Source organism: Schistocerca americana, chromosome 1 (assembly GCF_021461395.2).
Source record: "Schistocerca americana isolate TAMUIC-IGC-003095 chromosome 1, iqSchAmer2.1, whole genome shotgun sequence".
Lineage (NCBI taxonomy): Eukaryota > Metazoa > Arthropoda > Insecta > Orthoptera > Acrididae > Schistocerca > Schistocerca americana.
The window spans coordinates 622952988-622971835 of NC_060119.1; the positions used below are offsets into that span (position 1 = coordinate 622952988).

General features: G+C 39.7%; 1 protein-coding gene across 3 annotated transcripts in view; it reads left to right on the forward strand.

Moving 5' to 3' along the window:
• LOC124607392 (spermine oxidase) overlaps positions 1 to 18848 on the forward strand; it is a 188560-nt gene that overhangs the window by 100801 nt on the left and 68911 nt on the right. For all 3 annotated transcript variants that reach the window (XM_047139731.1, XM_047139715.1, XM_047139722.1), the window contains exons 4-5: positions 9884 to 10106; positions 14583 to 14831. In XM_047139731.1, coding sequence (XP_046995687.1) covers positions 9884 to 10106; positions 14583 to 14831 — 472 coding nt within the window. The remainder of the gene's footprint in view (positions 1 to 9883; positions 10107 to 14582; positions 14832 to 18848) is intronic.

The window sequence follows — 18848 nt, forward strand, 5'->3', positions numbered from 1 at the left end:
ACACAAATATTTGTATCACTCATCTTTGCAGTGCTGTGAGAAGTAAATGAAGGAGTACATCTGTGTTTTCCTTAGTAAAAGGACATTTGGAAACCAAGCTCAGAATTTCTGCTTTTGCTTTGCTATCCTCAGTTCCAGCTCCTGTGTCTTCCTTGAGTGTTTGGGCATTATCTTTTATACCACTGACAGCCTCTAGAATTGAACAAAATTTCTTTGGGTTTTGTGAGAACTTGTTCAGTAAGATTCTGCTGCATTAGCCATTGAAGGTTCCATTCATGGCACTATGTCAAGGCATATAGCCTGCCAGCATGAGGGAGCAGCACTGCAGATAGCTAAAATATGAGGTCATAGGGGCCATGACAACAAGAAACAAAATAATGATACAATAGTTCCAGAGAACAGCAGCAACAATGGCATGTTGTCAGGAGTATCTGTGGACTCTTCTACTGCAACCAGACTTCACCAACAGGCAGCAGCCACATTGGCCTTAGGAGGTGAAGCCTGTGTGGATCTACACTCCTGGAAATTGAAATAAGAACACCGCGAATTCATTGTCCCAGGAAGGGGAAACTTTATTGACACATTCCTGGGGTCAGATACATCACATGATCACACTGACAGAACCACAGGCACAGAGACACAGGCAACAGAGCATGCACAATGTCGGCACTAGTACAGTGTATATCCACCTTTCGCAGCAATGCAGGCTGCTATTCTCCCATGAAGACGATCGTAGAGATGCTGGATGTAGTCCTGTGGAACGGCTTGCCATGCCATTTCCACCTGGCGCCTCAGTTGGACCAGCGTTCGTGCTGGACGTGCAGACTGCGTGAGACGACGCTTCATCCAGTCCCAAACATGCTCAATGGGGGACAGATCCGGAGATCTTGCTGGCCAGGGTAGTTGACTTACACCTTCTAGAGCACGTTGGGTGGCACGGGATACATGCGGACGTGCATTGTCCTGTTGGAACAGCAAGTTCCCTTGCCGGTCTAGGAATAGTAGAACGATGGGTTCGATGACGGTTTGGATGTACCGTGCACTATTCAGTGTCCCCTTGACGATCACCAGTGGTGTACGGCCAGTGTAGGAGATCGCTCCCCACACCGTGATGCCGGGTTTTGGCCCTGTGTGCCTCGGTCGTATGCAGTCCTGATTGTGGCGCTCACCTGCACGGCGCCAAACACGCATACGACCATCATTGGCACCAAGGCAGAAGCGACTCTCATCGCAGAAGACGACACGTCTCCATTCGTCCCTCCATTCATGCCTGTCGCGACACCACTGGAGGCGGGCTGCACGATGTTGGGGCGTGAGCGGAAGACGGCCTAACGGTGTGCGGGACCGTAGCCCAGCTTCATGGAGACGGTTGCGAATGGTCCTCACCGATACCCCAGGAGCAACAGTGTCCCTAATTTGCTGGGAAGTGGCGGTGCGGTCCCCTACGGCACTGCGTAGGATCCTACGGTCTTGGCGTGCATCCGTGCGTCGCTGCGGTCCGGTCCCAAGTCGACGGGCACGTGCACCTTCCGCCGACCACTGGCGACAACATCGATGTACTGTGGAGACCTCACGCCCCATGTGTTGAGCAATTCGGCGGTACGTCCACCCGGCCTCCCGCATGCCCACTATACGCCCTCGCTCAAAGTCCGTCAACTGCACATACGGTTCACGTCCACGCTGTCGCGGCATGCTACCAGTGTTAAAGACTGCGATGGAGCTCCGTATGCCACGGCAAACTGGCTGACACTGACTGCGGCGGTGCACAAATGCTGCGCAGCTAGCGCCATTCGACGGCCAACACCGCGGTTCCTGGTGTGTCCGCTGTACCGTGCGTGTGATCATTGCTTGTACAGCCCTCTCGCAGTGTCTGGAGCAAGTATGGTGGGTCTGACACACCGGTGTCAATGTGTTCTTTTTTCCATTTCCAGGAGTGTATTTGCGCTTCCCTATCACATGTTCCAGTCAAAGCCAATGTACCAACCTTGAGGCTGTCACTTTATGGAGTTGTCGTTGAGCCGCTGGCTGTCCTCTGCAAGGAAATGCTGCAACTTTGATCTCTGATTAACTGATGAAATTGTCAATACTGTCTTTCAGAAAATTACTAAGTGGTTCCTTGTAAATGGACTCTCACAGAATTTTGATAAGACACAGTACATACAGTTCTGTACAGTGAATGGTATGACGCCATTAATAAATATAGACCTTAATCAGAAGCATATAGCTAAGGTAGAATATTCCAAATTTTTAGGTATGTCCATTGATGAGAGATTAAATTGGAAGAAACACATTGATGATCTGCTGAAACGTTTGAGTTCAGCTACTTATGCAATAAGGGTCATTGCAAATTTTGGTGATAAACATCTTAGTAAATTAGCTTACTACGCCTATTTTCACTCATTGCTTTCATATGGCATCATATTTTGGGGTAATTCATCACTGAGGAATAAAGTATTTATTGCACAAAAGCGTGTAATCAGAATAATAGCTGGAGTCCACCCAAGATCATCCTGCAGACATTTATTTAAGGATCTAGGGATATTCACAGTAGCTTCTCAGTATATATACTCTCTTATGAAATTTGTTATTAACAACCAAACCCAATTCAAAAGTAATAGCAGTGTGCATAACTACAATACTAGGAGAAAGGACGATCTTCACTATTCAAGATTAAATCTAACTTTGGCACAGAAAGGGGTGAATTATACTGGCACTAAAGTCTTTGGTCACTTACCAAATAGTATCAAAAGTCTGACAGATAACCAACAAGTATTTAAGAAGAAATTAAAAGAATTTCTGAATGACAACTCCTTCTACTCCATAGAGGAATTTTTAGATATAAATTAAGAAAAAAAAACCAAAAATATTAAAAAAATAAAAAACAAAATAAAAAATAAAGAAAAACAAAAAAATAAAGTTGTTATATTAACTTAAGTATGTTGTTAAATTAACCTAATTATGTCATGTATTGGAAAATTCGACTCGTTCCACATCATTACGAAATATCGTATTCATGATCCATGGAACTAGTATTAATCTAATCTAATCTAATCTAATCTACAGAGCACCAGGAGTTTGGTATTCACCAGCTTTTTATCATGTTCGTGCTACTAGTCGGCCATAAAATCAATGGTCCTTTTCCAGACATAGATTTTTGTCCATGTGACATTCAGTGAACTTGTTTGGATATGGATAGCTAATATAAACTTTCACAGACCTACAAGTAGACAATAGACAGTTTTATTATGCCAACAAGAGTTGTGAGTTTTGCAGGTGACTGAATTATTTGCAACTCATTGAGCATTGTAAAGTGTCATTGTATGATGTTTACGACAAATTTTTCTTGTTACTTATGTACTTGGGAGTGAATTCTTCTTTATTGAGCTTTAGTCCAGAAACTTTGCATTGCCCTCTATATAGCAAAATGTTTTTCACTAACATTCTCTCTGTCTATAGCTCTGTGCTTTATTTTACACATATTATGGAGAAATCACTGTTTCTTTAGAAATTTTTTAAAAGAGAATGTGTATCATTTAGGGTCCCACTAATCATGATTACATACAGGGGATCCAGTGGAGAGGTCCCTGTTTTCAAAATTAAGTATCTTAAAGACTAAGATCGACAGATGATTGCAACAAAAAGTATGTTTATGGAGCAACATTGAAAAAATTTTATAGAGAAATTATACAGAAATTTCAGAACAGTTCTAATAGCTGCTAACAGATGGCACTGTACATCGTGGATCTCTTACAGTATCAGTAGGCAAAATCAAAACCTGTCCCCTGCTAGCAGTCTTTGCAATCTTATCACAGTCTTTTTAAAAAGTTCACCACTTGCAGTATGGAGGTGGTGCAAATGAACAATGAAATTTTCCATCACATCTTGTCAAGTCTCAACTGAAATGCGTTCAAATGTCACAGAGATAATCAATTCAAGCTCCACCCAGCTTGGTGGCATGGTTCTCGTAGAGAGTGTCATTCAGTGTGCTCCAGAAAAAGAAGTTACAAGGAGTTGGATTGGGTGAATATTTAGGGCAATCCATCCCTGTACCAGTAAATTTGCAAAAGTGCAGTGCTAGAACTCTATCCCCAAAGCATTCATCAATAAAGCAACACACCTGTCCAGTGCCATTTGGTCTGGTCCCATCTTGCCTGGTCGATCCTCCAATGATAGTTGTGTGGCTAGAGGTTGTTCAAACATTGCAATGTAACAACCACTAGTGATCATTTCTCACATGAAAAAATGCCAATAATGCCTCTGCTGCCCACTGCAGCCCAAACAGTAACTGGGAGAATACTGTGGATTTGCTTCACACAAAAGGGAGTTTTCAGAATCCCAAAATCACCATTCTGTTTATTCTTGACTCCATTGAAGATGATGTGTGCTTCATTTGTGGAATGGATGCAGTGACCATCAAATCCTTCATTATCAATCATTGTGAGAATCCTGTTTGTATAGTTAGCCCTCTGTCATACAGCTGATACAGGCTGGCGGCCTTGGATTTTGAATGGAAACATGTGTAGGTTCTTTCTAAGTATTTTCTGTGTACTGGAACACTTCAGACTGGTCTCTGCTGTAATTCTTTGGACAGATATCCTTAGATTTGAGGAGTAAATACAGTTAGCCTGGGGCCAACATTGCCCACTAGCCACACCGCCTGTCCATTGGAATTTGGTAAAGAGTATGCAAATAATTTTCATATCAGGTCCCTTTTTGAAAACTAAATTATTTTTTAAAACTGTCCCTTGTTGCTGTAGGACTGTGTTACACCTGTGGTATACCAATACAGAAAAACATGTTGTTCAATGGAATACTGATTTCAATCTCTTCCTTGAGTATGCTAACCTCCTTTCACCGTAAGTTGCATTGCATTATTTATAGGCACTATGTATTGTGAATATAGTGCTGTCTGTTAGCAATTTTGTTAACTATTTGAAAACTTCTGCATAAAATTTGTGCAGCTTTCACAATAAACACATTGTTTGTTGCTCTTGTGAATTGATCTTAGTCTTAGAGATATTAAATTTTGAAATTTGGGACTCCTCACTGGGCACCCTGTAACTACCCAATTTATGGCATCTTGTTCTTTGAAAGTTGAGTCACAGTTTTTCCACGTGCTCCTGCCCAGACATAAAATGTTTTGAATTCCTCTATGAGATATGACATAACTACTTCTTTGTCTAACTTACTGAGTGTGCAAATTTTCTTTCTTGATTTGGCTACTCTTAGTAAGTGCCAGAGAGGTTGGTACTAGGCTTACTATTGTTTGTAACCAACATAAATGATCTTCCAATGACTTCAAAGAGCAGTTCAGAAACTGTAATATTTGCTGATGTCACAAGCATACTAATGCAGTCTTAGCAGAAGCAGCTCAGATGATAGATGTACAGGCCTACAAGTGGTTCATAGCTAACAGTTAAGTCTTAATCCCACAAAAACTCATTTTACACAATTTCAAACAAGCAATAGTGACCTAGCACCAGATGTACACATTAATGAATGTGTATGAATGTGGATGAAGTGCATTGTGCAGAATTACTTAGGATCAAGCTAAATTACAGCTTAACATGGAGTTAACACAGGGATAAAATAATCTGAAGCTCATTTGAGTTTGTTATGGCCTTAGAAGCATCTCTCAGTGTGTTGACTTAAAGGAAAGAGTGTTGACTTATTTTTCATGTATTCATTCCCTGGCATCATACAGAAGCTTTGTAAGGAGCTTGGAATTCTTGCCTTCACTTCCAAATATATTTATCCTTTAAGGTTTTTGTTGCTAGTAATTAAAATCAGCCTCAACTGGATGGTGAAATATAGACATTCCATAATATAAGACACAAAAATAATTTCCATGTAGATTTTGCTTCCTTGTCCAGGGTTCAGACTGGAATTATGTACTCTGGTAGTAAGATAATCAAAAGGCTCCCATCTAACATAAAGCAAGAAACTGGAATCCCTGTCAGTCCAAAAGAAAAGTAAAAACTTATGTCAGTAGGAGCTCTTTCTACAAATTATCTGAATTTATGGATTCAGGTATTGAAAAGTTCTGTTAGTTATATGGCAAATAAGATTCAGTATTTATTGATGTAAAAACATTTTCTTTGAAAAATATTGCTGTAATCAGGTAAATAAAATTTATCACAAAAATCTGTCAATTTTGGTTTTGACAAGCTTTCAGTATCTATTCTCACATGAGCTCCACTATTTTTTAGGAAACTTTGTGACTTTACTGTGTTGAAGTCCATTTCTTTGAATACTAATACTTACCTACTGTTACCATTACTTGGAACAGATTGAGAGTTAGAAAGAATCTTTTGTGCACACCACACAATCTCCATTATCAAGGATGGATATCTCATTCCTCTCTAGCACTTTCTGTAATGATGAAAGAATAAACTCAGACCTCAGAAGACAAGCATCATTCATTCCAATGTCCACCACAATTTGCAGTATGTTGCACCTTGTTCTCCCAGTGACTGCTAGAATAGCTTCTTCAGCACTCTGAATGTGGCCTTGAAGCATACACACAAGGTGAACAGTGTGATCATGCACATCCTTTGCTGCCATTTCCCTAAGGGGTAAGATTATTCATTGTATATTTGAATTTATGATGAGTAACAGCTCCCTACTCTGTATCAGAATGAATGTTTCACTCTGCAGCTGAGTTTGCTCTGACTCAGTTCAATCTGGTTCAATCTCTTTATTCATCTGTTAACAATACACATCGTATAATGTAGTCCATTACAATATAGTTTCTTATACTTAATTTGTTTCAAAAACTTGGATGATAAATACAAATATTTTAAATCAGTATATATAAATAATATAACTATGAATATAATAGAGGGAAACATTCCACGTGGGAAAAATATATCTAAAAACAAAGATGATGTGACTTGCCAAACCAAAGCGCTGGCAGGTCGATAGACACACAAACAAACACAAACATACACACAAAATTCAAGCTTTCGCAACCAACGGTTCCTTCATCAGGAAAGAGGGAAGGAGAGGGAAAGACGAAAGGATGTGGGTTTTAAGGGAGAGGGTAAGGAGTCATTCCAATCCCGGGAGCGGAAAGACTTACATCAGGGGGAAAAAAGGACAGGTATACACTCGCGCACACACACATATCCACCCGCACATACACAGACACAAGCAGACATTTGAAAAATGTGTGTGTGTGCGAGTGTATACCTGTCCTTTTTTCCCCCTGATGTAAGTCTTTCGGCTCCCGGGATTGGAATGACTCCTTACCCTCTCGCTTAAAACCCACATCCTTTCGTCTTTCCCTCTCCTTCCCTCTTTCCTGATGAAGCAACCGTTGGTTGCAAAAGCTTGAATTTTGTGTGTATGTTTGTGTGTCTATCGCCCTGCCAGTGCTTTCGTTTGGTAAGTCATATCATCTTTGTTTTTAGATAAATAATATAACTTTTACATATTCAGATATTCTTCAATGTTATAAGAACTGTGTGTTAGTAAAAATTGTTTAAGATCTACCTTGAATTTATGAAATTCTTTAATTTTCTTTATTGTAGAAGGCAATGCACTAAAAGGTATTTTGGGCTGGTAGTTTACACTTTTTTGGTAAAACACTCCTTTGTGGGTGTCTCTGTGAAAATCATCTCTGTTCCTTGTTTCATGGTTATGAACCTGATTATTTAATGTTGAAAATTCCTGGTGAGTCTTCAGAAAACATACACATTCATAGATGATTAAGCTAGGAAGAGTCATTATTTTAAATTCTTTAAATATTTTCCTGCATGACACTCTGCTGGGAACCCCTTCCATTATTCTAATAGCCCTTTTATGAACTTTGAAAGCTTCTTTTGCCATACCTGTATTTTCTCAGATCATCACACCATATCTAAGCAAACTTCATATAAGCATAATAGGCACACAGCAATGATTCAGTGTTGCAACATTCCCGAAGCATTCTTAACACATAACAGCATTTACTTAGTTTTTTACTCAAAACTTCTAGATGCTTTTCCCATCTCAAGTGCTCATCCACCAATATAACTAGGAATTTTGTGTATGGTGCTTGTGCAATTAAGCTTCCTGGCAGATTAAACTGTGTGCCAGGCTGAGACTCAGTCTCTTTATATTTGACAGTTTTGGGCAAATGCTCTACTGACTGAGCTACCCCAGAATGGCTCATGATCTCTCACAGCACTACTTCCACCAGTACTTCACCTACTGTCTTCCAAAGTTTCCATAAGCTCTCCTGTGAAACTTGCAGGAATAGCTCTGCTGGAAGAAAGGGAATTGCAGAGACATGGCTTAGCCACAGATTGGGGGAATGCTTGTCCTACAAGTTTTGCGGGAGAGCATCTGTGATATTTGGAAGGTAGGATTTGAGATACTGATAGAAGCAGAGCTGTGAGGACAGCTCATGAATTGTGCTTGGGTAGCTGGTAGAGCAGTTGCCTGCAAAAGGTGAAGGTCGTGAGTTCGAGTCTTAGTCTGGCACACAGTTTTAATCTGCCAGGAAGTTTCATATCAGTGGACACTTCACTTCAGAATGAAAATTTCTTCAGTATGCTTGTTTGCCCGCTGCTTGAATACTGCTCAGCAGTGTGGGATCTGTACCAGATAGGGTTGATAGAGGAGATAGAGAGGATCCAACAGAGAGCAGCGCGCTTCATTACAGGATCATTTAGTAATCGTGAAAGTGTTACGGAGATGATAGATAAACTCCAGTGGAAGACTCTGCAGGAGAGACGCTCAGTAGCTCGGTACGGGATTTTGTTGAAGTTTCGAGAACATACCTTCACCGAAGAGTCAAGCAGTATATTGCTCCCTCCTACGTATATCTCATGAAGAGACCATGAGGATAAAATCAGAGAGATTAGAGCCCACACAGAGACATACCGACAATCCTTCTTTCCACGAACAATACAAGACTGGAAAAGAAGGGAGAACTGATAGTGGTACTCAAGGTACCCTCCGCCACACACCGTCAGGTGACTTGCGGAGTATGGATGTAGATGTAGATGTAGATGTAGAAACACCCCCCAGGCTGTGGCAAGCCATATCTCTACAATATCCTTTCATCTAGGTGCGCTAATCCTGCAAGTTTCGCAGGAGAGCTTCTCTGAATTTGGGAAGGTAGGAGATGAGATCTTGGCAGAAGTAGAGCTGTGAGGATGGGTTGTAACTCCCTACATGTGATCCAGCAGGCTGATCAATAGATGAAGTGGTGTTACTGGCTTGGTTGAGTTGCGGTGGAAGGTAGCACATTGAAATTGCTGGTTAGTGGATGAGTGTAATTGTCTTCTCCTGCACAGTGCCTTGTGATGTACTGTGGACATTCCACTGACACTCAAGTGGACAAGTGTTGATGGATTAATTCCTGGAGAGGAAACAGTAACAACTGGAGAGGATAGTACTCTTAGGTACCTTTGCTAACTCTGGTACATGTCATCTAGCGCGGTGCCCAACACACGCATTGGATGCAACTTTCTGTTGCTTGACATCAGTCAGAGCACTTTTCTGATCAACTGTCTGTAATAAATGCTGCTGTTGACAAAGACAAAAAGCTCAGCATTTTACTCTAACTGGGTGTAGCAACATTAGGTATTTGTATTTAAAAAATTATTAACTGTGAGACTACTGGTTGAAAATTCCTGTGGAAATAATGAATGAGTTGTAGGTATCCACTGTGAGGTTACTTACTGCTGTGGAACTGGCTAAATGTTGTCAAATAGAGCATTAATCAAGATTATTTTCCTGTTTCTAGTGTTGTGGTAAATATTCATGTGTGTGCTGTTAATAAATTGTTGAAAACTGTGCAATTATACTCACACATATGAGTGCCAAAGAGCAAATTGAAAGTTATTAGCCAAATTAGTATTTCATTTTCACCATAACATTTAATTTTTGTAAGATTTCAGAGACAAATTACACAACCAGGATTAATTTCTGCTGAAGATCTACCTCTTGCATATTCTGTCCTCGAGTGGTATTCAAAATTAGAAAAATCGATTGATGGTTCTGATAACTGGTTCCAAACATCTGGAAAGGGTCTCACAGAGTACTGGGAATGTGAAGGAAATCAGCTTTGGGCCTGGAAACATGGAGGCTACAGAAACATTTTGGATGTTTTGATGGTTAGTGTTTGCTGTTAAAACTGTTATTCCATTACAATACAACTTGAGTTAATGTTCCGTGTATTTCTTATTATTTAGAGCACTTTCCTCTGAATATCATGGTTGGTTAGTTTATGTTCCATGTGTCATCTGCATGCTAAATTGTAAAAAAAAGGGGAGAGAGAGAGAGAGAGAGAGAGAGAGAGAGAGAGAGAGAGAGAGAGAGAGAGGAGAAAAGAAGACATTTACATGTGAGTCAGTAATTTCTATCATCACCTTTTACACATTATGATAATATAAATGCTTCTATGGAAAAAAGGGAGTTGTCAAGGAGAAACTTTTTCAATGTATTTTCAAATTTTACTTTTCTGTGCATCAGATGTTTTGTATCATTAGGTAAATGATCAAAACTTTTGGTTCCAGCATTGTGACTCCTTTTTGTGCTAAAGACGACCTCAATGTGGTGTAATTAAGACCATGTTTTTCTTCTCATTTTGTAATTATGTAGGAGGTGCATCCAGATAGTAAGTTTATGAATGTTGTTTCCTTTAAAGTAGACAATTTAGTGGAGAAAATTGTGCATGTGCAACAGATCTATGATGTGACAATCATATGCTGGCTGGATGGGTCCCACCTGCAGAACCAGAACAGGAGTGCCTGGAAATGGTGTCTCTTATTCCTTCTACTGCTACCTGCAAGGTTTGATCAGTGATAAGGTTCCTTAATGCACAAAACCTAATGCCATCGAAATTCAGTGTCAGCTCTATCAGGTGCATGGGCAGGACACCATCAGCAAATGGACAGTGTGTCGCTGTTGTGCCGGTAGGCTTTTTCCAAAGGTTGTCAAAGTGTCCATGGTGAAGAGTGTGAGTGGGTGACCATCCCTCATCAATGATCACCTGGTTGAGCTGATATAGCAGCACATCCTGGAGAACTGTCACTTCACAATTACAGAGCTCAGCATCATTTTCTGCAGATATTATGATCCTTGTTGCATGAAATGGTCACTGAACACCTGCAGTTCAAGAAATTGTGTGCCAGGTGGATGCCGAAAAACCAGACACACGAGCACAAAGCAAAACACTCTGGAACAGCACTGACATTTCTGTAGTGGTACCTGATCTGCTCCAAGTGATTTCCATCTTTTCTTGCAGATCAAGAAATTCTTGTCCTCTATCCAGTGTTTTGACCATGTTGAAGAGTGGAAGATGACTGTCACATGCTGGGTCAATTTACAGGAGCAGACTTCTATGACACAGGAATGTAAAAGTTGATCCCACAGTATGACAAGTGTCTCAGTTCTTTTGGTGACAAAAAAATACCATAAACATTGCTGTACCTGTTGCCAATAAAGTTTTTAATGTAACTATGTTGTCTTTGTTTTAAAATGTAGGGAAACTTACTTTCTGGATGCACCTCATACGGCATTGTTCCTTTTGAACTACAGTGGATATTTTTGAAACAACTTCATGGGGGGTAAATATATTGTGGAACAGTAGTCGAAATGCCTGACACCATGAACAGATGTCTGCGAGATGTTATAGCAGAGAGGTTCAAACTATTTGTACATACATAAATGTTGTTATAGTCATGTGCATAAAATGCTCATCCCTGTATCTGTTGCCTTGCGTTCTGCATTTGGAGGGTATCTTATTTGCTGTTTTTGTTTATTGAGTCTGTCTTATTTAGTGTATGACAAATAATCAGTCATCCATTGCAGCAAACAGATCCTGTAGGCACAGCTTAAGGCTTGTTTTCAGAATGAATCTTCTGCTCTGCAGCAGAAATTGCATTATTTAGAAATTTCTTCTCAGATTATAACTGTGTGCCAGCTTAGAACTCAAACTCATGCACTGCAAGCAAAGTGTTTCCTGTTTTGAAACTTTCTGGTAGGTTAAAGCTTTGTTGAACATATGCAGGAGGACGTCAGATAAGATTAAAGCGAATGAGAGAGACACTGGCAGAATTAAATTTTGAGGGTCATGCCTGGATAGGTCAGTTGGTAAGAGCACTGGTTTCACAATAGGGTCGCATTGCATCACACAGCTGTAATCTATCAATGACGCAGTATGCACTCAACTGCAGACAGAAAGATTCAAATGATTAGTGGAAAATCTCATATAAGATGTGAAACAAATACTAACAAAGAGATAGAGGGGCTGGCCAGTACTTACCTCAGCTCAGTACAGCCGATAGATACACATAAAACAGAATTGAAAATTTACATTCCTAGCTTTCGGAACTTTGTTCCTTCATCAGGGAGGAGAGAGGGGAAAAAAGGGAAGAAGGGAAAGTGGATTCAGTTACTCACAACCCAGGTTATGAAGCAACAGGGAAAGGTAAACAGGGAGGTTAGCAAGGATGGAGGCATGGTTGTCAGAGGGAAGCCAAAGATATTCTACTGTAAGTACTGTGCCAGCTTCAAACCAAAGAGGATGCATACAGAAGTAAAGAGGTATATAGTATAAAGATAAACACAACTAGTAGGATGAAAAGATGCGTGAATGGCTAAAGAGGAAAGGGAAAGAGGAGAAGACTGAAGAGTGAATGGGAGTGAGGTTGTTTAACGTAGGTTCAGTCCAGGGGGATGGCGGGATGAAAGGATGTGTTGGAGTGCAAGTTCCCATCTCCACAGTTCAGAGGGACTGGTGTTCGTTGGGAGAAGCCAAATGGCACATACGGTGTAGCAGGTTCCTATGTCCCTAGAATTATGCTGGAGGGCATGCTCCGCTACTGGGTATTGGGCATCTCCTAGGCGGACAGTTCGTCTGTGTCCGTTCATGCGCTCAGCCAGTTTGGTTGTTGTCATGCCGATGTAAAAGGCTGTGCAGTGCAGACATGTCAGTTGATAAATGACATGTGTAGTTTCACACGTAGCCCTGCTACACAGACACAAGCAAAGCATGTAGCAAACTAAATATTACTTTTTTTGGTTGTGTGTAAGTCTTCATTTGTTGTGTAACACATTCCACATCATAACTTTTATTGTGAATTTGATCTGTGGATAAGCTGTTTACATTAAGAATGAAAACACACATTACCCTAGTGTAATATTCATGTGTATTTCAGTCATAATGTATAAAATATTCTACCAAGAACTGATGAAACAGTCAATCATTGCAGATACTAACTTACTAGCTAACTAACCAACTGCCATCTCTTCCACAAGTAAAGCCTTAATTTTTTGAATCTCGTATATTCCTAGCATTTCATTGTTGACCCTCCTGTCATGTTCTCATGTTCTGTCTTCCTGGACCAAAGCTGCTGGTTAACCTTTTCACTTATTCCTAATCATTAATTAACCTTGTAACATTTCCATACCTTTTGCTTCATAATACAATTTTATTATCTGTACCTGAAAATATCCTCATAAGATAGGTGTAGGAAAAAAAAAAGTATTTTTGAATCATTGGTAACTATTCAGTTAGAATATCTGTAGACTACACAGGAAGTGAAATAGGGTAAATGTGAATAAAGCAAACATCGCATGCGAGAAGTTTATTCATTCTTATATATATAAAGTAGTCACCAAAGTAATTGTTGTACCAGGAGAAAAAAAATGAAACAAATTTGGGACTCAGTGGAAAGTGAACACCAAATTTTATAATCTGTAGCCAGCTGGCATAATATTATAATTGTGCAATGGAATGTAATAGAGATGAAAGTACTCACTTGATACGACAGAGGTGACTACATTTTGCCTCCACAGGTTCCACCCATCCTTAGTAAGGACTCATTTAGTTTTAAATATTTATAGTTATCACTGAATGTCTATTTTGCTATAGTAGTAATATAAAGTATGGGCAGGTGCTGTGTTTTGTACATTTGGAATGTCAGTATCTAGTACCTTTCACATGCTCAGCTCTAGCTGATTTTCTTCTGTGCCAGTTAAGGAAAAAATTCACTGTGCAAATATTAAAAGCAACACAAGTTAAGTCATAACAACAGTTAGTTCAGAAATAATTTAAAAGTATGAATACTGAATATCCAAAAGTTAAGTGTGAAGATTGCTTTCATTACTATACCAATTAATTTTTCTTATGAAATACATCTGCACCGTAGTGGAAAATAGGGAGTTATTTTTCTTAGCTATTTATCTATACTAAGTCACATAAATCAGAAACACATTATGAGACTAAACAGTGGTTGAGAGATGCAAAAACTGGGTCATCAAATTGGTATTTGGTAATGCCAATCTTTTTAAAGCAGCTATTTTTTCTGTGTTGTTGCATGTTTAATATTTTATTAGTTTACAGTAAAGCAACTATCTTGGATTGAAATGAATAAATGTTTTTTTTTTTCACTTTTGTATTGAATAAATGTTATTGTCACTTTTGTATTGAAATCTATAGAACATTGTGTGGCATGAACAGAAAGAGAGAGAGAGAGAGAGAGAGAGAGAGAGAGAGAGAGAGAGAGAGAAGCTTTTTTTAATAACAATTATTTAACACTTATATTTGTCCATAAATAATAATCCTTTTCTGGGAAATTTTCCAGAAAAAGTATCCAAATCCTGACCAAGAACTTCCTTTGAAGGAACGTTTACAACTTAGTAAGGAAGTAACCAAAATTGAATGGGATTCATTGCCTAATGAAATGAGAGGGAAAGTTATTGTCAGTTGTCTTGATGGATCACAGTATATTGCAGATCACGTTATTGTGACTGTTTCTCTTGGTGTGCTTAAGGCACAAGCAAAGGCAATGTTCAGTCCCCCATTACCTGCTTACAAGCTGAATGCTATTAAGGTGAGTTCACTGACATGTTCTTTATAATTATTGATGTTTCATGATAACAAAAGCAAAAATTATCTTCAGGACACTATAAAAATTTGAAACATACACTTGTTTATCATCTAATTTAAGCTATAAACAAAAAAATACAGCATTGCATACATGTTTAGATAAATGCAAAGAATGTGCTTATCAGTCTTCAGAACTGGAACAGTTGCTGTAGTACTTACTGGTAAAAAATGAATAGCACTGAGCAGCCCAGGATCTATGATATTTCTGAACTGATGTGGTTTCTCAATTTGACTATGTCTGTTTTGTCACTGTCTGCTGGATGAAATGAAATACGCCTTTCTAATATTGCGGCAGTTGCACAACGCGGCATATAAGCAAGACTGTTTTGGCACAAATGGGATTTTTATCTATCTAATTTACATAAATAACATGACAGAATATAATACATGAAGTACCAGTGTCTAATGCCTATTAGGTCTACTACAAGCAAAAAGTTTTATGGTAGGAAACAGTTTCACATTTCATTCATGCACTCCAGTTTCTCAAGTATAAGATCAAAAAGTAGAAGTACAAAATTTTTATATAAATTTGGAGTAGTCATATTCTTCCTTATAATATGTGTGATATTCCTGTTTCTTCCCCTTACTCATTCTAACAAACAATCTAGTCATCACTAATTCTGTAAGTATTCCTGTCATTGTCAAAACTTATTCTCTGGTTAACTTCACTAACCACATCAGAATCACTGGTTTAGTTATCCTGCATTTATTCTCTGGTTAGGCAGTATTATGTGTTTGCACAACATGTTTTCCATGCTATTCCAAGAATAGAAAGTAAGTAGCTGCTAACTGGGACTGTACAACTGGCTCTTAGTAGTGTACCGATCTGGCAAAAATTTCATTTTTTTTGGATACACTGAGAAGATTAATATGTAATCTTTCTTACCTGTTATTCCTGTTAGTCATTTATTTCCATTCTGCTAATCTGAATCTATGGATTTTGTTAATAATTATAACAACACTGATCATTTGCACATCCAAATAAACAAACAGCGATTGGCATTTACCTGTTCAGGTTTATTCAGCTGAGTTCATATAGCCCCATCCCCTTTTGTCTACAGGAAAGTTTATTTTTATTTCTAGATGTGACAGGGATCTCCATGGCAGAGACATCGTGTAGACTAACCACACATTCAAAAATCTTCAAAAATCAACTTTTTATTGGTTCAGAAATCAACATAAGGTTTTTTCATTCAAGAATATGAATTTGGCACCCCCTGAAATTTTCACCCTGGACAGATATCCTGGGATTTCACTCATGATTGTTATTTTGGTCTTTTCTCATGAGCTCATGCTCTCTTGGATATTTTTACATTTCTTTGAAACATGAGAGGCATACTTTATTTTTCTCACAGTTTCTGCAGAAGTACAAAGTTATGAACTTAGACAATGCTTTGCTACACTTTTGTGTTCGATCAGTGTGTAACTTACAATATCTGGTTGTTAACCTTTGATGGTCTTCTATCACTTCAATGTTTTGGATTACACTCTTGTTATTGTAACAATATTATGAGAAGGAAAGTTGCTACTCACCATATAGAGGAGATGCTGAGTCACAGATAGGCGCAACAAAAAGACTTTCACAATTAAGGCTTTTGGTAAGTGCCCTTCATTACCAATAGATACACACACACACACACACACACACACACACGCACACACACACACAACTGCAGTCTCAGGCAACTGAAACCACAGTGCAAGCAGCAGCATGAGTGCATGATGGGAGTGGTGACTGTGTGAGGGTAAGGAGGAGGCTGGGATGGGGAGGGGGAGCAATAGTATGGTGGGGGTGGCAGACAGTGAAGTGCTGCAGGTTAGACGGAGGGCAGGGGAGAGGTGGGGAGTGGGGGTGGGAGGGGGTGGGGGGAGGGAGGTAGTGGAAAAGAAGAGAAATAAAAACACTGTGTGTGGTGGTGGAATGAAGGCTGTGTAGTGCTGGAATGGGAGCAAGGAAGGGGCTGGATGGGAGAGGACAGTGACTCAGTACCAGCGAGGATTGGAGTAACTGAATTACAATCTCCACCAGGGTTTTGATTACCTATTGTTGTGCCCTGAAAAGAGAAATATCCTGCCCACTATCCTCCCCACCCCTCCCACACAGGTATTCCGCCGTCCACTGAACCTGCACAATACACTCGTCCATCCTTACACAACCCCTGCTCCCAATCCCTTACCTCATGGCTCATACCCCTGTAATAAACCTAGATGCAAGACCAGTCCAATACATCTTCCCACCACCACCACCACCACCTACTCCAGTCCAGTGACTAACATCACCTATCCCATCAAAGGCAGGGCTACCTGTGAAATCAGTCATGTGGTCTACAAGTTAAGCTGCAACCATTGTGCTGCATTCTATGTAGGCATGACAACCAACAATCTGCCTGTCCACATGAATGGCCACTGACAAACTGTGGCCAAGAAACAAGTGGACCACTCTGTTGCTGAACACACTGCCAAACATGATATCCTTCATTTCAATGACTGCTTCACAGCCTGTGCCATATGGATCTTTCCCACCAACACCAGCTTTTCAGAATTGCACAGGTGGGAACTTTCCCTGCAATAAATCCTACGTTCCCAAAACCCTCCTGGCCTCAACCTTCGTTAGCCACTGTCCTCACTCATCCAACCCCTTCCCTGCTTCCACACAGTCTTTTTATTTCTCTCCTTTTCCACTACTTCCCCCCCCCCCCCGATTCCCCACCTCCCCCTTGCCCTCCGTCTAACCTGCAGCACTTCACTGTCTGCCATCCCCACCATACTACTGCTCCCCCTTCCCATCCCAGCCTCCTCCTTACCCCAACCCAGTTGCCACTCCCATCATGCACTGCTGCTGCTGCTCGCAGTGTGGTTTCAGTTGCCTGAGACTGTAGTCGTGTGTGTGTGTGTGTGTGTGTGTGTGTGTGTGTGTGTGTGTGTGTGTGTGTGTGTTCATAATATTGTTGCATTCCATCCTGAATTTTCCGTTGTTTGACTCTTGTTATTGTGGTTCAGTTGACATTTGTTAAATAAACTACAAAGCCCTGCAGTACATAGTTTTCAGTCTTCATCACATGTGTTGTAACACACATTTATTTTTATGATGATCAGCTTTCTGATGGTCATGAGCTTCAATAATTACAGCAGATAGGTAAGCTACCCTCATCAGCAAACAATGTGATTTCATTGGGGACAAATTAGATCCCATTTACGTGGAGATGGTGCATGTAAAAACTTCTTCCCCACACTAGGTAATGTTCATGTAACATCTGGTATTCCCAGACTAATTATATGATGCTGTGAAGGGCTTCAATAGTATTGTACTATGTTGCTATTCGACTTTGAGAAGCTCAAGAATTCATAATAGATTTTGATTGATAGCAGCTGCGATTTGTTAACAATATAGCTACTAGGTGACGACACTGCAATATTGTCCTACGCAACTATGTATAGAAGTGTTTATGATTAATAATTCAAATTTTTTGTAATTTGTGTGTGTGTGTGTGTGTGTATTGAAATTACAATGATCAAAGAAGTTAACCTGTTTAACTATTGGTTGGATAATGGGAAAATTGACAAAATTATAGGAACTATGTTATGAATATTATGTATACTCCTACAGGGATTCATAAATCTCATGTAACAATCATGTTCTAAATATTGCAGCAAAAGTGGGATTAAATGGTTAAGTTGAAGTAGTAAGAGGATATGAAAAATGTCATTCCACAGAACTGCAAGCAACTTGAAGTAGCACCAACATCCCTCATTGAAATCAGTAGAATTATACAAATTCTAAAAAAACAAAGGCTCATATGATGTTGATGGAATTTCAAACAGAATTCTGAAAAGTTATTCTAACTTAGGTATCATCCTTAGTGACGTTTATAATGAATCACTGACACAGGGAATTTTTCCACATTACATTGAATAATTTAGACAATGATGGAGAGATGGAAAATTTTAGTGAATGGAGAGA